Raw genomic sequence first — 23,018 nt, forward strand, 5'->3', positions numbered from 1 at the left:
CCTTAGGTGTATGTGGCTGGTGCCTTAGCCACTCGAGCCACAGGCGTCGAGCCTCACAGCATTTTTTCTAGGATGAATTTGAGAACTGAATTGTTGACCTCCATGAGAACAGCTCTGATGGACATTCTAAAAAAAGAGTTCTGAAATTGCCTTGAAGGGTGGACTAGGTGCTGGCATCAGTGCAGAGCTTCCCAAGAGGAATATTTCCAAGGTGATTACAAGTGATATTCAGCAATGAGGTATGTAGCACTTTCTCTAGGATGAGTTCAAGAACTTAATTGTCCAACCTCGTACAAGTAGGAAAGTCAACTTTTTTTTTTTAAGTCAACTTTTTAAAGGTTTGCTTTGAATCAGATTTTATTCTCAGTGGAGAAGGTCACTGTTTACAAAGGAAGTTCTTTTGTATAGAACCTTTAGAAAATCAAGTTCATGTATAATGGACATGCAGTCAAGGAACAGACACTTTCAAGCATCATCAGCTCAGCAGATGAGGGGAAATTGAGATGAGCATAAAGCAGTCTTACCCCCGGCAAAGCAATCTTTACAGGGACGGGTGTCCTGGGAAACCTGGTGCTCTGCCCCAGGGGTAGCTGGAGTGTCTGGGCACCCCTGAGGATCCGAGTTAAGGATCCCTACTACTCAGCATGACACATTTTGAAAACTAGAGTCTGCTCCACACCTCTTGCTTTGTAGCCGAGGACACCTGAGGTGCCGGATCCTAAGTGCCCTCCCTTCTGGCCCAGGCCTCTGGCGCATTTGGCAACCCAGTGATTTTTTGCCAGGAAGCCAGCATCCCAGCCTCCCTAAAAAATGGTAGCCACCGTTTTGACTTGCTCCCATTCCTCATCTAAAAATGGAAGTGCTCAGGTTCACTAAATTCGATTCAGGTGGAGCTGATTAGAAACAGGTACAGAATCACATGTTTCGTTGGGCTTTTAGAGCAGCCTGGTAAAAATAATCTGTCATTTCTATGTGCAAAGACAGTTGAACACTCTTCAAATACCTTCACTGTTCTCTCTCTCTTTTTTTTTTTCATCTATATGAAATCAAAATTGCAAATTTGGGTAAGCCCATGCTGTTGTCTCAGAGGAACAGACTTGCCCACAAACCTGAACTGCTGTTTTGTGTCATGATCTAAAAAAAGAAAAAAAAAAATAGCTTCTGTTTCCTCCTCTGATCACCTTTGATGCAATGTCCCCAGGTGGATGCCAGGAGAAAGTGAAAAGGAGGCAACATTATAGAAAGGAGGAAGGGAGCTTTAGGGAAGTTCCCAGCTCTGTCTGCAGGATTGAAATGCAGTGCTGGGTTCCCTGCCTGCCTCTCCACCACCTTCACAATCTCCATGTCCCCCAGGACACGCTGTAGACTCCCTGCACAGAAAATAGAGTGCCCACAAGTACAAACTCCATCTCAGAGCACCGTGTAGTATGACCACTCTCCCTCGCCGTTTGATGCATACTGTCCTGTTTACAGTGTTCTAAGCTCTTTTAGCATGTATGCATTGATGTATTAGGGGGGTGGGAGTTATGGGGAGTTTGGCAAAACAAACACTATAGCTGGTTTCTTACATAACTCTACAGTGGGCAGCCAGGCATGGTGCGTTCGTTGAAATTAAGCAACGCTCACTCACCCAAGAAGACGTTGCTTTTCCTTTTTTAGAAAGATAAATGTTAAGCTTTGCTTTTTCCTGTTACATATATCCTTGCTAATTATTGGTTGACTGGAATGATTCGTTGATGTTAATTTTTGAACGTCAGTGGTTCCATTTAACTTTTGGAAGCTTAAAAACTGTCCCTGAGTGCCCCTAGAGAATACTCAAATAACTTAAATAACTTGAGTGCTTTTAGGTGATAATGAAATGGGAGAGAGTGGGAAGGAACCAGGACACAGCTGCCGTAGGGATCTGAATTAGTCGAGGGCTTAGAATTTTCAAGAGTTGCAATAGTTTGAAAGCACTGGAGTTAGTCTTGTGTCTCAGCCTCCATCTTCAGACCAGGCATCTTATCTGCATCTTACCTTTCCTTTAGACGTACATTCTTTCCATCTCTTCTTCCTTTCCTAATTTTTTAAAGCATTTTGTCTCTGAGTGGGCAAGCAGGACCCTTAATGTTTCTTTTCTGCATTTCTAAGGCTAGATTCTCTGAAGTGCTTTTGTATCTCTGCCTGAATCCAGTAACCCTTCTTAGAAAATGATCAAAGAGTTGCATATTCCTAGTTCTCAAATTACAATAGCAAAGTTTTCAAATGAAACTTTTAGGATTCTCACCCTCCTGCTGCGGAATACAAGTGGAAACTGGGACATGCTTCCAACAAAATTCAGTTAGGAAAGAAACAAAAAACTACATTTCAAAAAGAACCTCAATTTCTCTCTTTAAAAGAGTTCACTGACGAAAGCAGATTTCAAAATGTTTTCTCTCGTGCCCCAATACTGAAACTTTGATTGAGGTTTGCGGGAAAATGACAAGGATCAAGAAATGCAGGTGTCCAGTTCTCCCAAAGCCTTGAAACTTCTCTAGAGGTTAGTTGCTGTTTACGGCCGTCAACCTTCCTCCTTTTCCTTCTGTAACATTTTCCATCTTAAGAAGGGTTGTCCCATTCAGCCGAGGAGCGTGTTGTCTGAGTGGCTGACTGGAATTACTACCAGTGGAAACTATGCTGCCAGAGGGGTTGATAAAGCGGCTGGGAAGCAAACCTCAGCTGTTTTTTCCATTCTCCCCAAGCAAAGTTAATTAGCATAGGGAAAATGACTAAGGTGTTGACGTCACCTCTTTCCAGTAGAAACTTACACTTTGTCCCTGTCTGCCTGCAAGCATGCAGGACTTGACTCAGGAATTTGCTGTCCAAACAGGATGCTCTGAAGCCGGGCTTTTTTTTTTTTTTTCCCAGGGGGCTGGCCCTTGGTGCTTTATAAGTGCTGGCTCCAGAAAGAACCTACAGCCTCTTGGAAAGGAATCATCACACTTGGGACTTGACTGCCTGGGTCTCTAGTGCCTTCACTGTAAGAAAGCAAGATGCATTTCAGAAACTTTAACTACAGTTTTAGCTCCCTGATTGCCTGTGTGACAAACAGTGATATCTTCAGCGAAAGTGAAACCAGGGTAAGGCTTCTACGGTGACATGATTTTTTTTTGAGAGTTTTCAAAGCATTCTGCTAATGAGGACTGTTAAGTGAAATACTTGGGGCCCTGCCGCTCTCTAGTGGGTTTGGGGGTTTTGAAATAAATCCAAACTATTTTGAGCCTTGAGAATGAAAAGCTGTTGCCTGAGGAGTTAACTGTGAAGAAATTTTTAAAGATCTCAACATTTGAAAACAAGCTGGACGAAGTAGCTAGGAAGACAGCGTTTTGGCCTTGTGTGGTTTTCATTCTGCGCCTGTTGTAAGTAAACTTTTCAGAAGGAGGCGTCTTCCAACCCGGCAGGAAATACTTTGCTTTTACAGGTTGACTTCAGAATAATTTGATTTCATCTTAGGAAATAAAGATTGTAGAAATATTTATCTGTCTGTAGGACCTATGAGGGGCCTGTCTTAAGTTTCCAGATCTCTCTAGCCAGAGAAAATGCAGCCAAAGCAAAGGTTACATTAGGTGTGGGATCAGTGTGCCTTTTGGGAGGCAGCTCTCATTGAGGGTGAGTGATAAAATTAGTGAATCACTATACTTTTCTCTTTTATTTGATTAAAATGTAAGGTTTTTCATCTGTAGCCCCCCAGCTACCTAACTGATCTTTAATAATACTGTATATAAATGAATCCTGTACGTTCTATTTGGGTGGTGGTGTTTGTGTTATCTGATACCCAAAGCCATATGGAGACATGAAGGTTTTTTTAAAATCAAATGTAACTCCATATTGTGTGTGACTCTTATAGGCTGGGACCATAGTTCTGGAACTAGTTTGGAGAGCGCCTCCTCTGTGTGTAAAGTACTGTGATGTCATTGTATTTAATACTAGCCTTCTAGGAGTGAAATCATTCTTTTTGTAATTTTGCAGACATATTATTTGACAACTGTAGTAACTAGATATTGGTTATTCGAGCAAATAAGATCATTTTATAAGAGAAGAGCATAAAGTAATCTAGATTTAAAAGACAATGTGAGTTGTCTTTTGCACTGGTGCTGAGCTCTGACCTGTATTCTAAAAATACCCATCCAAGTCATCTCTCCCAAATTCTGAATCATAACTCAGAACTACACAGTTGGTCACAATGCCTATTGATGAGCTCATGTGAAATTCCAAATTCACAAAGACACGCTTACGCCAGAAACTTGCCCATGCTCTACTGAGGCAGGTGATCCAGCTGGAGGCGGCCAGGCGATGTCTGCCGCCAGGTGTCTGCTCTGCGCTCCTTCACGCCAGTCTCTGCGGAGCATCATTGCCCTGCCCTCGTGAGCTTTCTGGCAGTGCTCATTCCAGTCTCCTCTCTTATCCTGAATCCTCACTCCCACTGCAGATGCACTGCTTTTTCCTTGGGTTTTCCAAGGTTCTCCGTGGTGGTGCCTGCTCTTCCTTGCAGAGGACCAGCTGCTCAGGGCACAGGCCCTGGGTCACCCCCTTCTCTACCAGCCCTTTTGCTTTTCACGTTGGCTCCTGCACCTGCCCTAAAACTAGTAAAAAGACTCAGAATAAAAGCCCATGCAATCTTCCTTGATGCTTTGCCCAGCTAATTCCCTCTCTTGAAGGAATCCTGAAAACTCCTGCGACCTCCTGCACCCCCACTCACCCAGGGGCGGCTCAGACCTCTTCCAGGAAGCTGATGAGCTTTTTTTTTTTTTTTTCCAGAACCTGAATTTGTAATCCCCCAACTTGGGCTTTTCATTCTAAGAACTTTCCTCATTTTCACTAGACCTTGAGCGAGCTGTGCATGTATATTAAAGCCAGCATGCAGAAAAGGGGCCATTTGTAATACATTAATTTTTAAGCCAGTATTATTTTAGAGAGTTAAAAAATAACAGACTGAAATTTAAAAAAAAAAAACTGGGAAGTTTTTTAAAACTACTTCTTTTTAGAAATGGGAGACTTTTTATTTCATTATTTTCAATTTCATAAAAATATTTTTCAAATTAGCTGCAGTGCTTTTAAGCTCTAAAGAAATTTTTGGTGTACGTAGCATTACCCTAAGCTGTGTGGCAGGATTGGAGTTGGCTCAACCAGGAAAGGTCACAGGACATAAGAATTGTACATCCCCGGAAAATGCACTTCTACTTTAAATAGAATGTTTCTGTTGCCCGAAGAGGTGGTTAAGTACGGGTGATTGTTCTGCTGATTAAATGAATTTAGTAAACCATCCCTTCTTACCTTTTTGTAAAATCGCCTATGACTAAAAAGGACCTTGTCCCCTAAAAGGGGAAAGGCTTTTCTCTAAGAAAAAAGTTAGGAATCCTTGAAATGATGGACAATTCACTTCCTCAGTAAGAAATGTCATCTAACTAAGGGTCGTATGCAGGTAAATTTTAACCTCTTTTATTTCTCTTGTTTTCAGGCCAAATTTGAGGCCCTCTTTAGGACATATGACAAGGACATCACCTTTCAGTATTTTAAGAGCTTCAAAAGAGTCAGAATAAACTTCAGCAACCCCTTATCTGCCGCAGACGCCAGACTCCAGCTGCACAAGACTGAGTTTCTGGGAAAGGAAATGAAGTTATATTTTGCTCAGGTGGGTCAGGTTCATTGCTAAGCACACTGCTCCCTTCTCCCTCCCACCTTGTTTTAAAGCAGCTTATGCATAATGTTGCACATTGATTGGAAACCTCAAGAATGCATCTGGAAAAAGACATAATTCATATTCTGAATTTTCTACATCTCAAGTGGGTAAGGCACTGGAGTGTGTTTGAAAGCAGCCTCAGAAACAGCCCCTGAGCCTCTGGTGTTGATAATGATGGGACCAGAAGTGCCTTCTCTGCTCATTCAGGGAGCTGGTGAGGCACAGCAGTGGGGTCTCCTCCCACCCTAAGATTTGTGCAGAAGGTTTCCATGAATTTGCTCTAGGTTTAGGGCTAAAACCCACTCCAGATGGAGCAGACCAGAGGGGTTCCCCGCTCATGCAGGTTCCCAGGGCATTCAGCAGAGCGTCAGAGTCTGCAGATGCCCCTGTGGCTCAGCACGAGACTGAAAGGAACATGAGTTCACATGTTCTGCTGATAGCAGATGCTGAGAACCCTCCTGTTAGCAGAAGTCCTGGCCCCATGGCCCCATGGTGGGAAGAGGGGGCTGTGAGTGGCTGTGCTTTTTCTCCTGCCGGTCCCCCTTCCGCCCCTCCTCTGGGGACCTCAGGACAGGTGTCTCACCCTCCAGGGGGCTCCCAAAGTTCCATCTGACATCCTAACAGAGGTTGACAGATTGTCAGGGGAGGAAAAAGGAGCTCAAGGCCAAGTAGGGGAAGACTTGCCTGTAATCCTAGTACTCTGGAAGGCTGAGGCAGGTGGATCACTTGAGCTCACAGGTTAGAGACCAGCCTGAGCAAAAGTGAGACCTTGTCTCTACAAAAATGAAAAACTGAGGCAAGAGGATCACCTGAGCCCAAGAGTTTAAGGTTGCTGTGAGCTATGATGCCACAGCACTCTACCAAGGGCAATAACAAAGTGAGACGCTGTCTCAAAAAAAAAAGCAAAAAAAGGAGCTCAGGGTCTGAGTCCCTTCTGCTCACCAGGTATGCTCCCTTCCCTTTCAGAGTATGCTCCTTTCTGCACTGGATGAGGTTGTATCGAAATAATTACTGAGTACTTCCAGGACCTTTTCTGGTCATTAAAATAATGGATATTCATTGTGAAAATTGTGGGAGGGCAGTGTAGTCTCAAAGCACAGAGAAAACCTAAACCAGTGAGCGTCCAATGCCAAAGCTTTGTGGACAGCCCCTGTGGACATCACCGATAAAATGTTTAAGATCAAACTAGAGTCATAGGTCACCGTTCCTTACTGTTATTTCTTTCAGTGTCTTAGAAGGTAGATTGTTTTTTCATCCTCACATTTGGTGTCTAATGGGGAGCCCTGAGGTGGGAAGTGGGGGTGAGCTGCTGGGTATAGAGGCCTGGGAGCTGCCCCTTCTCAGGGTGTGGCCTTCAGACCTTCAGCAATTACCTTTATGGTGTGATGACGATCTGAGGGCAACTGATTCTAAGATCCCTTGGATCTCAGTAACAGCCACTCTATTTTTTTCTATTTATATTAAAATCACCTCTGTTGATTTTCTGGCAGCCTAGATGGAACATAATTCCTAGCAGTCATTGTGCCTGTGAGTCCCACAGCCCCAGGAGGCATGGCATGGTGTCTGCACTGTAACCAGAATTCCGACCTCCCTCCGCCTTACCCTCCAGACAGTGCTGCTAGTCACCTTGAACACACCTGTTCTGATGCCTGCATGTCACTCCCTGTCCCCGTCAGCTGCCATTCGGTGCTGTTGTCTTGCTAGCGAGCTCTTCTCCCAGCCAGTGACTCTGTCTGCCTCTCTCCTCAGACTTTACACATAGGAAGCTCGCACCTGGCTCCGCCAAATCCAGACAAGCAGTTTCTGATCTCTCCTCCAGCCTCTCCCCCGGTTGGCTGGAAACAAGTGGAAGATGCTACTCCAGTCATAAACTATGATCTCTTATATGCTATCTCCAAGCTGGGGCCAGGTAAGCAGTGCTCTGGGGTGGGGGGGGAGGCGGGACAGACGGGGCACTCACCCGTGCAGGGCAGCAGCATCTCGGCAGCCTCTTGTAGCTCTCCCAGGATCCTGGGATCCCGTGCAGTTGTGCTTTGTGAACTTTTGCATTCTCGCATTCATGCTTTTGCATCCTGTGGCTCATACTGGGAGCACACCTGCCTCTCAGGACTGCTTCAGCATCACAGACTGGAGCTGCTCACTGGGACCCTGCTGTGTGGGTGTCTTAGGAAGCCCTCCCTACACCCACTGAGTACAGCCTGTGTGGGTGGCTGGACCCCCGGCCCCAGGTCCAGTTACTCCCAATGGGGAGGAGCCATTAGACTCTGGAAAGGGAAAAACAGAACCCCCCTTTGGAAATTTCACTCTTAGTCAAGGTGATTTTGCCATTCTAATGGGCAAGGGAAGGAGAACCATAGATTGTAGTGAAAAGAAGGCCCACTCATGCGTGCCCCACCTGGGGGCCCCATAGGGGCTCTCCTACTGAGCTGGCTAAAGAAACAGGAGATTTCTGTCCTCTGAAGGGACACATGCGTCCACACTGGGGAGCAGGGGCAGGAGCTTCAGGCTCTTTCCCTCACCCCACACAGACTTTCATCGTGGAGTAAAAGGCACTTCAACAGCACCTGGCCCACAGTGAGTAAAATGGTGGTTTCTGTCCTGTCTGCTAGGGTTTGAGTGAGGAGGCAGGAGTGAGGGAGTGCTCTAGGGCTTGGGGATATGACCCCCCCTCCTGCCCTGTCAGTGGAGCAAGTCACAGAAACGCTGAGCCCGTCAGAGCCTCGCCTCTCCTTCCTTGGCAATCTGATGTTCTTTTGGGCCGAGGGTTTTATGTTCTCAGACCATCAGCAGTTTCATATTGAAAAGATTGCATTTCTGCAAGCATTGCCTGAATGGAAATTCCCTCTGTGATATAAAGTGAGACTCACATTACTTGCTGTTAATCGTGGCGTGAAGGTCAAGATGGAAATGGCCATTGAGAGGTGCAGAGCTTAGCAGGGCAGGATTGATTGATTGATTTCCGCCTGGGGAGGGGTGTCAGACCCTTCCAGAGCCAAGAGATGCTGAAACATTCTTAATACTCCAGCGTCTGCCACACCCTTTCCAGAGGACTGGTCAGAGAAGCCTTTTTAGAAATTAAACATCATAAAATCAATTTACCCTCAGTTCACTCAACAATGAGCTTGAGTTCATATTTTGGCTGTGCTGTGCAAACAATGGGATTGCAGAGATTTGACAAATATGCTCCTACGTACGGAGCTTTCTAGATGTGGGCAAATTGGCAGGTAAGTGAGGATTTGTAATGAGACTTTTAAATGACTTGAATTCCCTGTCTGAGAGAGCTGAGGTGTTCTCACCTTTCCCAATGCAATTACACTAACATTTCAGCCCCCTGGGTGTGGGTTTAAGAAAAGGCCAGCACCTTCTTTGTCAGTGAAAGTCCCTTTGTGGTTTACAGTAGATGACTTGAGCTGCTCTTCCCAGTTGGAAATCTACCACTTGAGGGTCACACAGTGGTGGGTGAGGGGCCTCCTTACCCACCGAGAACTGCAAAGAAATCTTGTGTACTTGAAACTTTGCCCGTGGCCTGGGGTGGAGCAAGCTAAGCAAACCTCGGCAGCAGCCCTGTTTCAGATTCCGGGAGCATTCCCCATAGGCCTCCATTCTTCAACACAGGTCTGGGTGTGATGAGCCCAGGACCATGTGCCTGTGTGCTTACTGCTGCCGTGGGCTCCAGGCGGTGGATGCCTCTGCCCTCCTGTTTTACACAGCAGGAGACCAAGGTGCACAGGGTGGCAGAATAAAGTGCCCGTGAGCTCCAGGTACTAGGCCACTGCCACACTGCCTCCCACCAGCACAAAGATACAGGCTCTTCCTGTGGCCAGACTGGCATCCTAAAGGGATGCTCAGCTCCTTAGTTCAGCATCTCCAGGTTTTTCAGCTGCAGAAAGTCTACCCCAGCCCTGCTGGACCAGAGTGGCCTGACCTTGACTGAACCCAGGCTGGCGTGGGACAGCAGGGCACTCCTGGTTCTGAGGGGACTAGTGGTGGTTATAAGAAATGGCTGATGCTCACCTGATGCAGTGAGGCCACCCGGGTGTGAGTCGGGGCCTCCTGACAGCTCCTGCTCCCTGGTGTGCACTGTGACCCACGGTGGGAGCTTCAAGGCGTCTGTTTCTAAATATGTTTATTCCTTCAACATCTTTTTCTGAACTGATGTTTCTTATACCACACTTGGGGACACGCCGGCTGGGGAGTCCTCTGGGAGTTTAGGGTGCCTGGTAGGTGTGATAAGTGTTAATGACAAAAGAACTTTTCTCCTATACCTTTCCAATGCCGGGACTTGCATATTTCACTGGAAGCTAAGTCACGTGCAGTGGAAATACAGTAGAACCTCCATAGTTGACCACTTCCCTTTACTGACCACATCCTTAAATTGACCTAAGTTTCATAGACTGGACATGTACCGCATGTGCATATCAGTACAGTAGACCTAGTTCCTTACGGTGACCACTTTGCTGCAGTTCCTTGGGTGGCCGCCTTACAGAGAGAAGTTCCAGTGTGTATCTTTTTCTGAAATACAGATCCAGAATGTGTCTGGCTGTGTCTCTCAGCCCCACTGTCTGTTCCTGGGAGCCTGGCCAGGGAGAGCCCCCTGCTCCCGTATGTGCTTGCTTCTGACTCCCAAGGACTTGACCGAGTTACCCTGCAACTCTTTCCTGTCCCTAGGGGAAAAGTATGAATTGCACGCAGCGACCGACACCACACCCAGTGTGGTGGTCCATGTGTGTGAGAGCGACGAAGAGAAGGAAGAAGAGGAGGAGATGGAGAGGATGAAGAGACCCAAGCCCAAAATTATCCAGACCAGGAGGCCGGAGTACACGCCTATCCACTTGAGCTGAGCGGGCGCGCTGACGAGGGAGCATTCCAAATCATACTCACGGGGAGGAATCTTTTACTGTGGAAGTGGCCGGTCACGACTTTGGAGGTGGCAGCCGTGATCGCGTGGCAGAAATTCCAGTTCACGTTGCTCAGAAGAGAATCAAGGCTTTGTTTCCTTGTTCTAATGCTGCACATCAGTCAATGTTCATGGCACCCGGGAATGTCTTGAGCCAATCACTGAGTTTGCGGTGATCGCACAAGGACACCTGGGACCGTCTTGAGAAAACAGATAACGATAGTGTTTCGTACTTGTTCTTTCCGGTAGGTTCTGTTTTTGCCAAGGGCAGGTTGATCAGTGGGGCTGGGGAGAGCTTTCTGTTTCTAACCAGCCTACAGGGTCGACTCTCTGCCGGTGGGAAGAGGCACCACGCAAAGCCGCCTAGTGCAGAAAGGTCGTGGAAACAACGACAGTGCCATGTGGACGTCATAGCGTTTCATTTCTTCCCTCATGTTCTAATGTTTGTGCATGTATATTACTGATTTTCAAGACTAACCTTTGTTCGTATATGAAGTTAACGCCATTGTTGTTTTACATCTTCTGGGAAGTTAGGGAAGCATTTGGAAAACATATCACTTTTCCATCTGGATTCTAACCTCTGCAACAGCACTCATACCCGGAACTCCACCTGGAATCCGTTCACTCCGCATCCTACACAGCAACATGTAACTTGTGCTTCTGCAAAAGAAATTGCCCCGAAGTTCCTCTGTAGAATTTAGTTTATGTAATTCAGAGAATAGCAGTTTCACTGCCAACTTGTAGTGAGTGAGAAATTTTAATTTAGGTGTTTGGGGTTGGACATTGGTTTCCATTATTTCTTTTACGTGGTGGTTTAGATACATGAATCACAGCCAAAAGCCCTTTTCGGAACTGTTGGTTGAGATAGTCAATTTTTTGCCCCACTAACACATCAAGATACACTTGTAAATAAAGCTGATAGCGTATACTCATACCCGCTGTACACTTGGGTGAAAAATATGGCAGTGAAAGAATAGTGCAAGATGTGTTAACATATCTGTGCGTCCCATGTTGTAGAAAATACTGTTCACATGTTTAACAGGACTGGAGGTCAAAGCATGTAAAGTGGCCAGTAGATCCGTGGTGACATGAGAGGGATGCAGTGCCTTTCCCCATTAATTCCTGATGGAATTGTTATACTAGGTTAACATTTGTAATTTTTTTCTAGTTGTAACGTGTATGTCTCCTGGTAAATAGGTATTATATTTCGGCCTTACAATACCATACCACAGTTTGTCATTTTGAAATGCCTAATGCCAAGTAACAGTGCATGCTTTGGAAATTTGAAAGATGGTTTTCTTTGCAAAGCAAATATGTTTGCATTTAATTCTTTAATTGTTCATATCAAGAAACTGATTGAATGTTCTCAAAACCCTGTTTACAGTACTTGGTAAGAGGGAGCCGGTAAGGAAGAGACCATTACATTGCTGTTCAAGTGTTTCTAGTTAAGTGCTTTTAAACTGGAGAGGCTAACCTCAAAATATTTTTTTTAACTGCATTCTATAATAAATCGGCACAATATGCTATTTACGGAAAAAGTTATTTGTTCATCATTTTATTCCCGGGATTAATCTGTGACCCTTTTGAATTCTGCAGTTTCAGGAAAACATATTCCTTTGTCAGTCTGAGCTCAGAAACTCCTAATTCTGTGCTGCGGTTCACAGCAGGAAGGTCCACCACACTAACAACACCTCACTTAGAAAGGGGGAAATGGATAAAACCGAAATCAGAAGTTTGAGTATTTCCCCTGTACCAGCACCTGCATCAAATAATGTTTTGGATAACTTGAGAAGTTTTCTTTTCCATTATGAAAGATGTCCACAGAAGCTACTAAGTTATAAAGGCCAGTTATATGTTCAGAAGATTGGTCCATAAGCCTTTTTTTTTTTTTTTTTTTGAGACCGAGCCTCAAGCTGTCCCCCTGGGTAGTGTGCCATGGCATCACACCTCACAGCAACCTCCAACTCCTGGGCTCAAGCGAGTTTCCTGCCTCAGCCTCTCAAGTAGCTGGGACCACAGGCGCCCGCCACAACGCCCAGCTATTTTTTGGTTGCAGTCGCCATTGTTGTTTGGCGGGCCTGGGCTGGATTCGAACCCGCCACCTTAGGTGTATGTGGCTGGCACCTTAGCCACTTGAGCCACAGGTGCCAAGCTGGTCCATAAGCCTTTTGTTTAAATTTCTGGCAGCCTTTTCCCTGGAACTCTTTTAAATTATGGTGACCTTCCTGCACTCACCCGCAAAGGTCTAAATAACTCTGGAGTTATTTGCTAAAATCGAGCAAATGACAATCTTGATCAAGATTAACATTTGGCATTTAATTCACATGCTCCTTTTCCCCCCATTTGTGAGACACACCATCCTGTCATTTTCCAAAACCATTTACACATTTTAAAGTCATTAGTGTTCAAGGTTTAAGCAACCCCTACCTTCACTCAAATTAGTCGAATCTGATACTGAGCTGGTTCGTGCATTGACCACCTAGGGATAGAAGGGAAGTATTTCCAAACAGATATTGGCAGTAGGGGGTTGGGGGTAGGGAGAGGCTATCATTAATCATCATTTTGTGTGGGTTTTGGGGGGATGGGCTTTGGGGGAGGTTTTTGAGACAGTCTCACTCTGTCACCCAGGCTGGAGTGCAGTGGCGTCAACCTACTTTGCAGCAACCTCAAATTCCTGGGCTCAAGTGATACTGCTGCCTCAGCCTCCCAGTAGCTGGGATTATAGGTGCCCATCACCACGCCAAGCTAATTTTTCTATTTTTGGTAGAGACGGGGGTTTCACTCTTGCTCAGGGTGGTCGCGAACTTCTGAACTCAACTAATCTCACCTCAGCCTCTCAGAGTGCTGGGATTATAGGCGTGAGCCACAACACCTGACCCACTCATCATCCTTTTAAATAACTCAGAGTCCACAGGACGGAGCAGTGTGCCAGGCCAAGGTCCTAGATCCTAGTTCATAACCCTGGAAGTTGTCAGCTCAGATTCCCAGTAGGTTTCTTCACGTAAATGGGGGCAGGGGCAGTGTCAGGGATCCCACTGCTGTTGAAGCCAACAAACCATAGAGTCAAAAACACGGGTCAGTGGACGTCCTCACTCAGGGCAGAGATGTCTTTTGAATGGTTTTGTGACAGCCTTAGCTGAAATTCTAAAACCAGTAGTGCACAAAGGTACAGGTCCCCACACTGATAGATCCAAAAAGCAGGAAGAAACCATGAATGTGCCCGGACTCCGCATTGCTCTACCCAAGAGGGGCTCCGTCAAATGCAAAAGGACAAACCCCGAACGCGTGTTGTCTTACAGAACACACTTCACCAGCGACTGAAAGTATTTCTCACACAGGTTTTGATAGAATTGTATTACTGATCTGATGGCAATATAAGATCTGGGGCCATCCAAGCAAAGAAAACCAGCCCCTCAGAGTGAATGCTGAATGGGGCAATTTGTGCAGATATTTAACTCGGGGTAGAAACATTGATTTGAAGTCAGCAGGCAGTTAGGATTTTACATTTCTAGAATACTGTGTGAATTAGTGCCCACGGGAGGTTTGGGTTTTCAGAGAGCTTTAATTTTAGGTGAAATGTACAGAAATCACTACAAAGTAGCTAGATTTTCTCAGATATGAAATTGCAGAAGATTAAATGTGCTGCCGGGGCATGTTGTGACGGAAAGTGACTGGGCTGCTGCAGCGCGTCGTACCCACAGTGCCTGCGGAAGGCTGGGGGATTTCACCTCGGCGTAGTAGGCACGGTGAATGGCGTTCATCAGAAGGTCAACAGTTGGAACGGAAGCCGCGTAAATAGTTTATGTCTAATGTATTTGGGAAGTAGGTAGACTAGGAATAACAAATTCCCTTTCTTCCCTGGAGGGCTTGTTTTTTTAAGTACCCCGCTGCGTTGGCAATCTTTAACGCACATCTGAAACTCTCACTCTGTGACGCACCGTAAGTTACCCGCTGTTTGTGCGAAGTCATTTCAGTCATGGCTGAAAGGAGATGGAAGGAGACAGGAGGAGATGGCTCGCAAGTGATGGAGACCCGCTGCCTGCATTCGGCCTTTCCTCTCCTCGTGGGTTCTGGTGAGGGACTTGGTGGCAGGCTGCACAGCAACTGAGTGCCAGGCAAAAGTGATGGCACCTGCTCAGAGTTCTCTCCCAAGCCAGGCCCCTCCTAGGTGACATTCATACTCCGATGCTGGCCAGGTGGAATTTTCAGTGTTTCTAACTGATCACGTTCTCTCTTCCCTATGTGCCATTTTGAATGATCTCTCTGCCTAGAAAATCATCTCACTGCCCTAGGCCAGCCTGGCTACCCCTACAACCATGTGTACCCCATGAGAGCAGGTCCACATCTGTCCTGCCCACCTCTGTCTGGGTCACTAACAGCTGCCTCTGTGCCCAGCCCCCACACTCAGTAAGCATCCCTGTGATAATGAGCTGGCTCTTTCATATCTGTCCTTCAGGTCACCCTTAGTACCGTGGCTTCCCTAAGCTCCTCCTGCTGGAGGGCCATCAGGCCCTGTTCTCTCCTATGATAAGTATTGTCTTTTTAGCATAATTGTTAATTTGTCTTTCTTGTTAAAACACAAGTTGTGTGGAAGAGATTCCTAGTACCTGGTGACTCGTAATGCCATCAGAGTGATTGCATGGACGGATGGGTGGATGGATGGGATCTTGGAGGCAGAGGAGTGAGCAGACATGAGAGGTTAGAGAAATAATAAGGCCTGTTCCAGTGCCCTGGTCAGGAGACCGAGACGGAGCTCAGCGCTTCCAACCCACAAACTGTCAGGCTGCTGGCAGAATAGGAATGAGAGAGAGAGAAAGAGATCTTTGTGCTGGGCCGGGGTAATCAATGAGAAAAAAGCCTTTGTTTTAAAAACTTTCTTCTCAATACAGGGTGCTTGGCTAGCTAGAGGGTGTGACAGGGAAGGGTCAGGAAAGAATGTTTCAGGGTGATGGAAACATCTGGTATCCTGACTCAGTAACATGGCAATAGTCACAGTAAGGACACTTACTGTAACTATTTACACAGTAAGTAGTTGTCCTGCTTACAACGGGAGCACTGTGTTATATTTAAAGTATGCCTCAATAAAGTTGATTTGATTTAAAAATCAGGATAAGAGGAAAAAAATTTTAAATCTTGGACAATGGGCAAAAGTTGGGGGAAGGTCTTAATGATTATCGCATCCTTTCAAAAACATACTTTAAGTGCACAATGCTTTGATAACTTTGTTAAAACAATATTATACAGCAAAACAAAGCAGCCTCTCAGATTAGAGTGTGAACATTTCAATTAATATTTTCTGAAAGACATGGCCATGTCTATGGCAATTTTTTAAATGTAAAAATCTAACTTGGATCATACTTACTGCGTCTGTGGATTCAACTAAACATGGATTAAACATATTCAAGAATAAACAAATAAAATGGAAAATAATACAATAAAAAATTATAAACAATACAATATGACAAATGTTTATATAGCATTTACGTTATATTAGGTATTGTAAGTATTCTAAAAATAAAATCATCATCACCTATGATTGATATACCTAGACTGTATGCAAATACTATGTCATTTTCTACATAGTATAATAAGTATCTGTAGATTCTGGTCTGTTCAGGGGGTCCTGGAACCAATTCCTGGGGATACTGAGGAACACTGTATATGAAATGCTGAAAGAAGCCTGAACAGTGATATTTGGGCCTTTGCTTTGGACCCTGTGCACTAGAAACTACTGAATTTTTTTCTCAGGAAGGAAATTGCACCATAGAACAATATTGCAGGCGGACAGAGTGTGAGATGGGCCCTGTGCCCAGCCTGGTCAGGTCATGCCACCGGACCAGTAATGGAAATCACTAATCATCAGAATTTCAGAGCACTTTCTGGAAATAAATCTTCCTCCCCAGGGAAAAAAACATTTGAATCTTGACTGGATATGCTACTAGGATGCTCCAAGAGTGACAGTTCTCAGGGAGGCAGAAGCAACAGTGACCCACGATTTCTCCAAAGGTGCAGACTCTGGGGACATTCCCACTCTCACTGACCAGGGCTTGGCTGGCTGCAGCAGCATACCCAAGTCCTTTGGAGCAAGGGTCTGGGTGAGCTGAGAATGGGATTCGTACGCGGCCACACAGGCAGCTCCACAGTGGTAGGCAGGAGAGTCCCAGACTCAGGCCATGTGGCAAGGGCACCTTGAGGGTTGCGCTTTGCTCTACACTCAGAACAAGTGTGTTTGAACCCACTCACAGCTTCTCCCAGAAGCTCAAGGCACAGGGATGCACAGTGTGGAAGGGAGGACAGGCATATGCCAGGTAAGGGCCTATAGGCAGCGTTGGACAGTGCTGACCCCACAGGTCAGACCTCAGACTGCTGCTTTGCGGGGCGTCAGGTGCATCGCAGGTCCTGTGAGCTGCCTGTCACCTTGACAGGGGTCTGCTATGCCACCGTCTCACTGTTTGTGCTGCTATAACAGAATACTACAGACTGGGTAATTTACAATGAATTGAAATTTGGGGGCTCATGGCTCTGAAGACTGGGAAGGCCAAGATCAAGGGACACCAGTCTTCTGACCGTGTGGTGGAAGCCATCACATGGGGTGGGGAGGGAGGAGAGAGAGACACACACACACAGCCTCAAACCTTTATAACCAGCGTCAATCCCCTCATGAGGGTGGAGCCCTCCTGACCTTGACATGTACCATTAGTACCCACCTCTCAGCACTGTTGCATTGAGCATTTGGGGGACACATTCAAACCACAGCAACTACCAGGCAGGACAGAGTAGGATGGCTTGGCTGGAGCCTGCCTGGGGAGCTGGCTACTCAAGAAGAGAGTAGACCCATAATCAAAATCAGTTCAGCCGAGTCTCTAAGACCACGGGGGTGTGAAGAACCTACACTGACGCTATCAGCCCACAGGTGCTTAAGGGGGCCTGGCGGGGGGGAGAAGAGGGGGCAGCACAGGTCATGATGTCCACCTTCCAGGCTTCTGCCACCCACCTAGGCAGGGCCTGACTGCCCTGCAGAGAACCAGGGCAGGAGAGATAGAGGAGACCTCAGCAGCGGCAGGGTCCTGGCGGCAGGGTCCTGACAGCAGGGAGAGAGCTGGAGATAAGAAAGCTGTGTGTCACTGCAGGTGGCTGTCCACCAGCCTAGGGCAGCAGCGCCCCCTCCTGCTCGCATCGGGCTGAGGAGAGAAAGCAGGCGGGGCACAGGGTAGGAGGCGGTCCTGGCAATGCTGAGGGTGTAAGGAGGATGGCAGGGGAGCCCTCACCTGGAAAAAGTCTTGAGCAAGGCTGGAAGGCAGTGAGAGCCCGTGAGTTCCTTTGGGATCTGGAAGGAGAGTTGTGGGCCAGCCTCTACCTGTACTTCTGACACATGGAAACTTTAAGCTGATACATTTATATGTATAAAACTTTTAGGCAATTAGCGCAGTATGGATAGGAAACTAACACAGAAGTGAAATCTCAAAGGGGAAGTGTGGCTTGACATAAGGGCCATACTCATCTCACAGGACTGACACATCTGGGACAGGTATGTGTCCCTGGGAGCCCTTGACCTGAGTGGCCCTGAGCCCCCCTCAAATGATCCCTGGATTTCATGTTTGAGGCCATGTTGATTTAAATGTGGATGTTTTTATTCCTTTTTAATGAATTTACTTATGAATATATTTTAGTAATCTCTTTCCTAAGCAACTTTGAAAAAAAAGATGCAGCTATGAATTGGGGTGAATGTTGTTGTTTTGTTTTGGCTTTGGGGTACTTTTAAAGGGTGGGATACTCTGATTATTGTAAAATATTCAAAATAAAGTTACTGTGATTTTAAAAATAAGGTTTCCCATGATTATTTGAACTAGGGGAAGAGTAGACACACAGTCCCCTGTACATAGAGTGTTGAAATATTGAAATATTTCACTTCATACTCATTAAAAAGATTACTGAGCATCCAGGAGCTAAGGTGATGAAATGAGCCCACACAGTGCCCCATCCCACAGAACTTAGTAGGAGGAATTAGACAGAAAATGTACAAATAAATAATTTCAGGTAGTTGTAGATTCCACAAAGAAAGTAAGCAAGACATATTTGTTTCTCATTGCTGCTATAATAAATTATCGCAAACTTCATGTCTGGAAGCAACATGTTCTGGAGGTCAGGAGTCTAAGGCTGTGGTGTCAGCAGGTGCATCCCCTCTCAGGCTCTAGGTGAGTCTGTTTCCCTGCCCCTCTCAGCTCCTAGAGGACTCTGGCATGCCTCGGCTCATGGCCTTTTCCTCTCATGGCTCCAATCTTCCTTCTGTCATCTGTTTTGATCACCCCATGTTCACCCTGTTGGAGGGGAAGGAATTCCTGCCCCAGAGTTCTGGGGAAAGTTGAACACACAATACCCAACGGCAGACAGCTGTTTTTTAACCACATATACTCACAGCCCAGGGAAGGGGATACCAAATGTCATGTAGGGCCACACTGGTGTTGCCTTGGGAGCAGAATGAACAATCAGAGGCTGAGGGAGTGAAGTCAAGGCCAGAGGTGACATCATCAGGGCCAGGATGGAAGGGATGGAGATGACAAGAGTCAGACTCAGATTATTTGAGAGGAGGGGAATGGCCTTGCTATTGGATGCCGGGTATGCATCAGGATTGGGGGAAGGGTAGAGCTGGTTTTAAAAAAAAAAAAAAAGGAAGAAGAATGACTGTTGGGTTTTTGGCTTAAACACCTGGACGAATGATGATGTCATTTACCAAAATGCAGGAGGGACAGGTGCAGAGGGCATCTTAGTCTCCTGTCACTGTGTAACTAACTACCCCCAAATGCAGGAGCTTAAATGGTACACATTTACTATTCACAGTTTCCCTGGACTAGGATTTGGGGCCCAGTCCACCTGGGAGACCCTCATGAGACTGCCATCGAGACCATGACCCTGGGCCTCTCACAAGGCTGCGCTGAAGACTCGAGCTGGAGGGGACCCTCAGTTCCTTGTCAGGCAGCCCTCTGCATGAGAATCACTGGGGAGAGTCCAGCCAGGAGCACGTCCCAGTCGTTGATAACCAAATTGTGGGAGCAACTTCCTTTACAAGCTCTGCTCTCTCACAGCAAGTCCCGGGGCCAACCACAGTCCAGGGTAGGAGATGGCACAGGGCACCATGGCAGAAGGCAGCTCACGGGGGCCAAAGCAACAGCCACCTATCCTACAGGGGTCTGGCTTGGGGCACTCCGTCAGTGACAGCTCCTAGACAGCCAGGGGAGGTAACCTAGGCAGGTGGGCACACCCGTCTTAAGTTCTGAGGGAGACCCGAGCTGGAGAAACAAACCTGGGGGCACCGCATATGGGTGGTGTTGATGCTGCCTGACACTAGAACGGTTTCCCAACACCCAGGGACACGGCTCCCCTGGGGCGACCCTGGTGCCCTGGAGGATGTGTCCTGAGTCTCAGATTCCTCCAGCAGAGCTGTGGCCTACATGGAGGGACCCAGAGGGTGAAGGCACCCAGCAGGCTGCCTGCCCTGAGGCTGCCAGTGATTACCTTTGCTTCTGTGATAAGGCTGTCCCTCCCTGCTCCCTTTTGTGATTTCACACCTTGGAGAGCCACTGGCTTCTGTAAAACATAATTAGCAGCCTTGTTTTCAAAATGCTGTATGACTTGTGTAGGGTGTATTGAAATTCAGATCAACTAAAAAACCTCTCTCCTTGAGGTTCCTTCTTAGGTCTTTGGAACGGGGCTGTGCTGGCAAAGACACCTACAAACCACCTGCCACGAACATATGGCTTCCGCTTACTGAGCCGGCCACTTGGCCAAACCCTCCACATACCTCTGTCCCCTTTAATCTACACACCAACCTCTGTAAGATAGGAATTCTTTCCCATGCTGTACATTTGGGGAAACTGAGGCCCGGGATGCATAGTAACTTGCTCAAGGTCGCATAGAAAGGAAGAGATAAGATAAAATGTCAGCCTGTGTCTGACTCCAGAGCTGCTGCTCTACCCATCACACCACACTGCCTCTCTGTCACTGAGGGCTGTGGCCACCAGCAATGTTCAAAGATTCCTCCCAGGAAGCCACACTTGACAGCAGTGGGGACCTGGTGGTGTCCACTCCCACAGTGAGTCTGGGTTGGCTCTGAGACTCGATTGAACACACAGAAATAGTGGAAGGGACACTGTGCCCATTCTGGCCTGGGAAGGCCTGGCAGTGTCATTCTTTCCCTGTGCCCAGCTGTAGAAGTCCAGCTTCCTTCTGGGGACCAGGGCCCAGAGGGACCCTAGGGAATGAGACTCTTCCATGGAGAGAAAGCCACAGGGAGGGGCGCCAAGAGACCAAACGCATAAATGAAGAAGACATCGTGGAATGTTCTAGCAAAATCATGCCCCTGTAGCTAATAGCCCCAACCAATCTCCTGGGTCAGAGGAACTGTCATCTAAAGCCAGTCGATCCACACAGCAGTGAGAGAGAAAACCATGGTGGTTGTTTTAAGCCACTGAGTTTGGGCGTGATTTGTTATCCTAGTAGATACTTAAAATATTAATTTAAATCTTTCTCCAGCTAATTAGTGAAACACACCACTTCGGACTATAGTGTTACAGTCAAAAAATCACCCAATTCTCTCCATGTGTGAGAAGATGTAAGAATAAAAAGCATGAAGAAAGACCCCCAGGTTATTATTTCACTTTTTATATCATTTCTGTTCACTTTAGAAATGGACATTTTTATAAAGCTGACTAGTGACTATTTCCTCACCTTTGCATAATTTCTATTTTTTGAAAAACACATCTCTGTCATAATACTTCATTATTCTGAAATCTTTCGAGAGAAAGTCACCTCGTAGATCTGCTTCCAGAAATATCAGGAGTATGAGTTACCAGACGAGCTAACCTGGGCCTGAGGGAATGTGTTAAGAAGCTGCCTCCAAAGAAAGACGGCATGCAGTTCCAGATCATGGCGTCATTTTGCACAGACCTTTGTTCAAGGCCATTGTTAAAGCCCGAATAGATGTCTTTGAACTTTCTCAGAAGCATGCCTGGCTTGCTAAACAACAGGGCCCCTCTCACCACGAACACTGTCTATGACACCGTGGTGGTTTGAAGGTGAAGGGCATTTTAGTAAGCCGAACATGACCTCAAAGCCTTATCTCAAAGCCCTATCTCTTCTCTGTAGGGCCTCTCCTGTGCTAGGGAAATTCAGGGTACCCCAGCCTTAAATCATTATTTAATCCCCCAAGAAAGCTATTTGAGCCACACATACGGATGTGTGGCTACTTATCACCATTAGGGACGTGCTTTACTTCTTGGGGACAGACGTCCTGATGAGCTTTCCATTTTGTACTCTTCCGCCCTGCCCTCTCTCAGGAACTCCAGAATTGTCCATCCAGCTGAGCGCATGTCCTCTGCACGTTTCTTGGTCTCAGTGACAGTACCCCGTCCATATGCAGTGACTCCAGCTAAGACTGTGAAAGGGTCCTCTGTGTCCCCATCCCTCACTTCATTCTTAGATGCTGGTCATTCTCTCTTCTCAGCCACTTTCTCAATTCAGCCCCAATTCCTTAGCTTGGAGGAAGTACCAAACCTGGTGCCATGTCTGCCGGGACACCTGCCTCTGTCTCCCTTCAGGCCCGGCCCTCCCAGCTCGCAGACTGTTGCTCCATCATTGGTTTCCACAAAAAAAAAAAAAAAAAGGAAAAACAAAACCTATAACTTGCTTTTTTGTTTTGTCTTTAATGGTTTTACCAAGATATAATTTATGTGTATATAGTTCACTCATTTCATGTGTACAGTTCAATGATACAGATATGTGAAACCATCACCATAGTCAATTTTAGAACATTTCATCACTCCTAAAAGAAACTCCAAATGCTTCGGCCGTCACCTCCCCTATCTCCCGACCTCAGCCCAGTCCTAACCCACTGCTAATCTGCCTTCTGTCTCTCTAGATCTTCCTATTCTGGACTTCAAGGTGAATGGAATCATGTGTGTCTTTTGTGACTAGCTTCTTTCACTTGGCAGGTATCAATACTTTATTCCTTTTTATTGTTGAATAATATTCCATTGTATGGATAGATCACATTTTGTTTACCCATTGATCAGGTGATGGACATTTCGGTTATTTCCACCTTGGGGCTGTTATTAATAACATGCCATACATACCTGTGTACAAGGGTCTGTGCAGACGTATATTTTCATTTCTCTTGGGTTATATACCTAGGAGGGCAATGGTATAACCCTGTATCATACCATGTTTAAGGAGCTGCTAGATTACTTGCATTCTTCCCAGCAGTGCGTGTGGTTCCAGTTTCTCCACATCCTCACCATCACTTGTTGTTATTGACTGTTTTATGCTGACTGTCCTAGTGAGTGTGATGTGATATCTCACTGTGGTTTGGATTTGCGAACCCCAATAGCTAGCCGTGTCCAGTATCTTTTCCTGTGTTTATTGACCACT

The 23,018-nt window shown here is 46.4% G+C and overlaps 1 protein-coding gene across 2 annotated transcripts in view; it reads left to right on the forward strand.

Annotated features, from left to right (window-relative positions):
- The window catches only part of RCAN1 (regulator of calcineurin 1), an 84,575-nt gene extending 72,448 nt beyond the window's left edge, over positions 1 to 12,127 (forward strand). Inside the window, exons 1-4 of one of the 2 annotated variants that reach the window (XM_012809707.1) lie at positions 2,750 to 3,098; positions 5,477 to 5,650; positions 7,448 to 7,607; positions 10,367 to 12,126. In XM_012809707.1, the coding sequence (XP_012665161.1) occupies positions 3,012 to 3,098; positions 5,477 to 5,650; positions 7,448 to 7,607; positions 10,367 to 10,539 (594 nt within the window). In that variant the 5' untranslated portion in view covers positions 2,750 to 3,011 and the 3' untranslated portion in view covers positions 10,540 to 12,126. Of the gene's footprint in view, positions 1 to 2,749; positions 3,099 to 5,476; positions 5,651 to 7,447; positions 7,608 to 10,366 lie in introns of those variants that run through there. The other variant, XM_003797047.3, reaches the window with a different exon arrangement.
- The last annotated feature ends 10,891 nt before the right edge of the window (positions 12,128 to 23,018 follow it).

Source organism: Otolemur garnettii, unplaced genomic scaffold (genome assembly GCF_000181295.1).
Source record: "Otolemur garnettii isolate 467f Iridium unplaced genomic scaffold, OtoGar3 scaffold00111, whole genome shotgun sequence".
Lineage (NCBI taxonomy): Eukaryota > Metazoa > Chordata > Mammalia > Primates > Galagidae > Otolemur > Otolemur garnettii.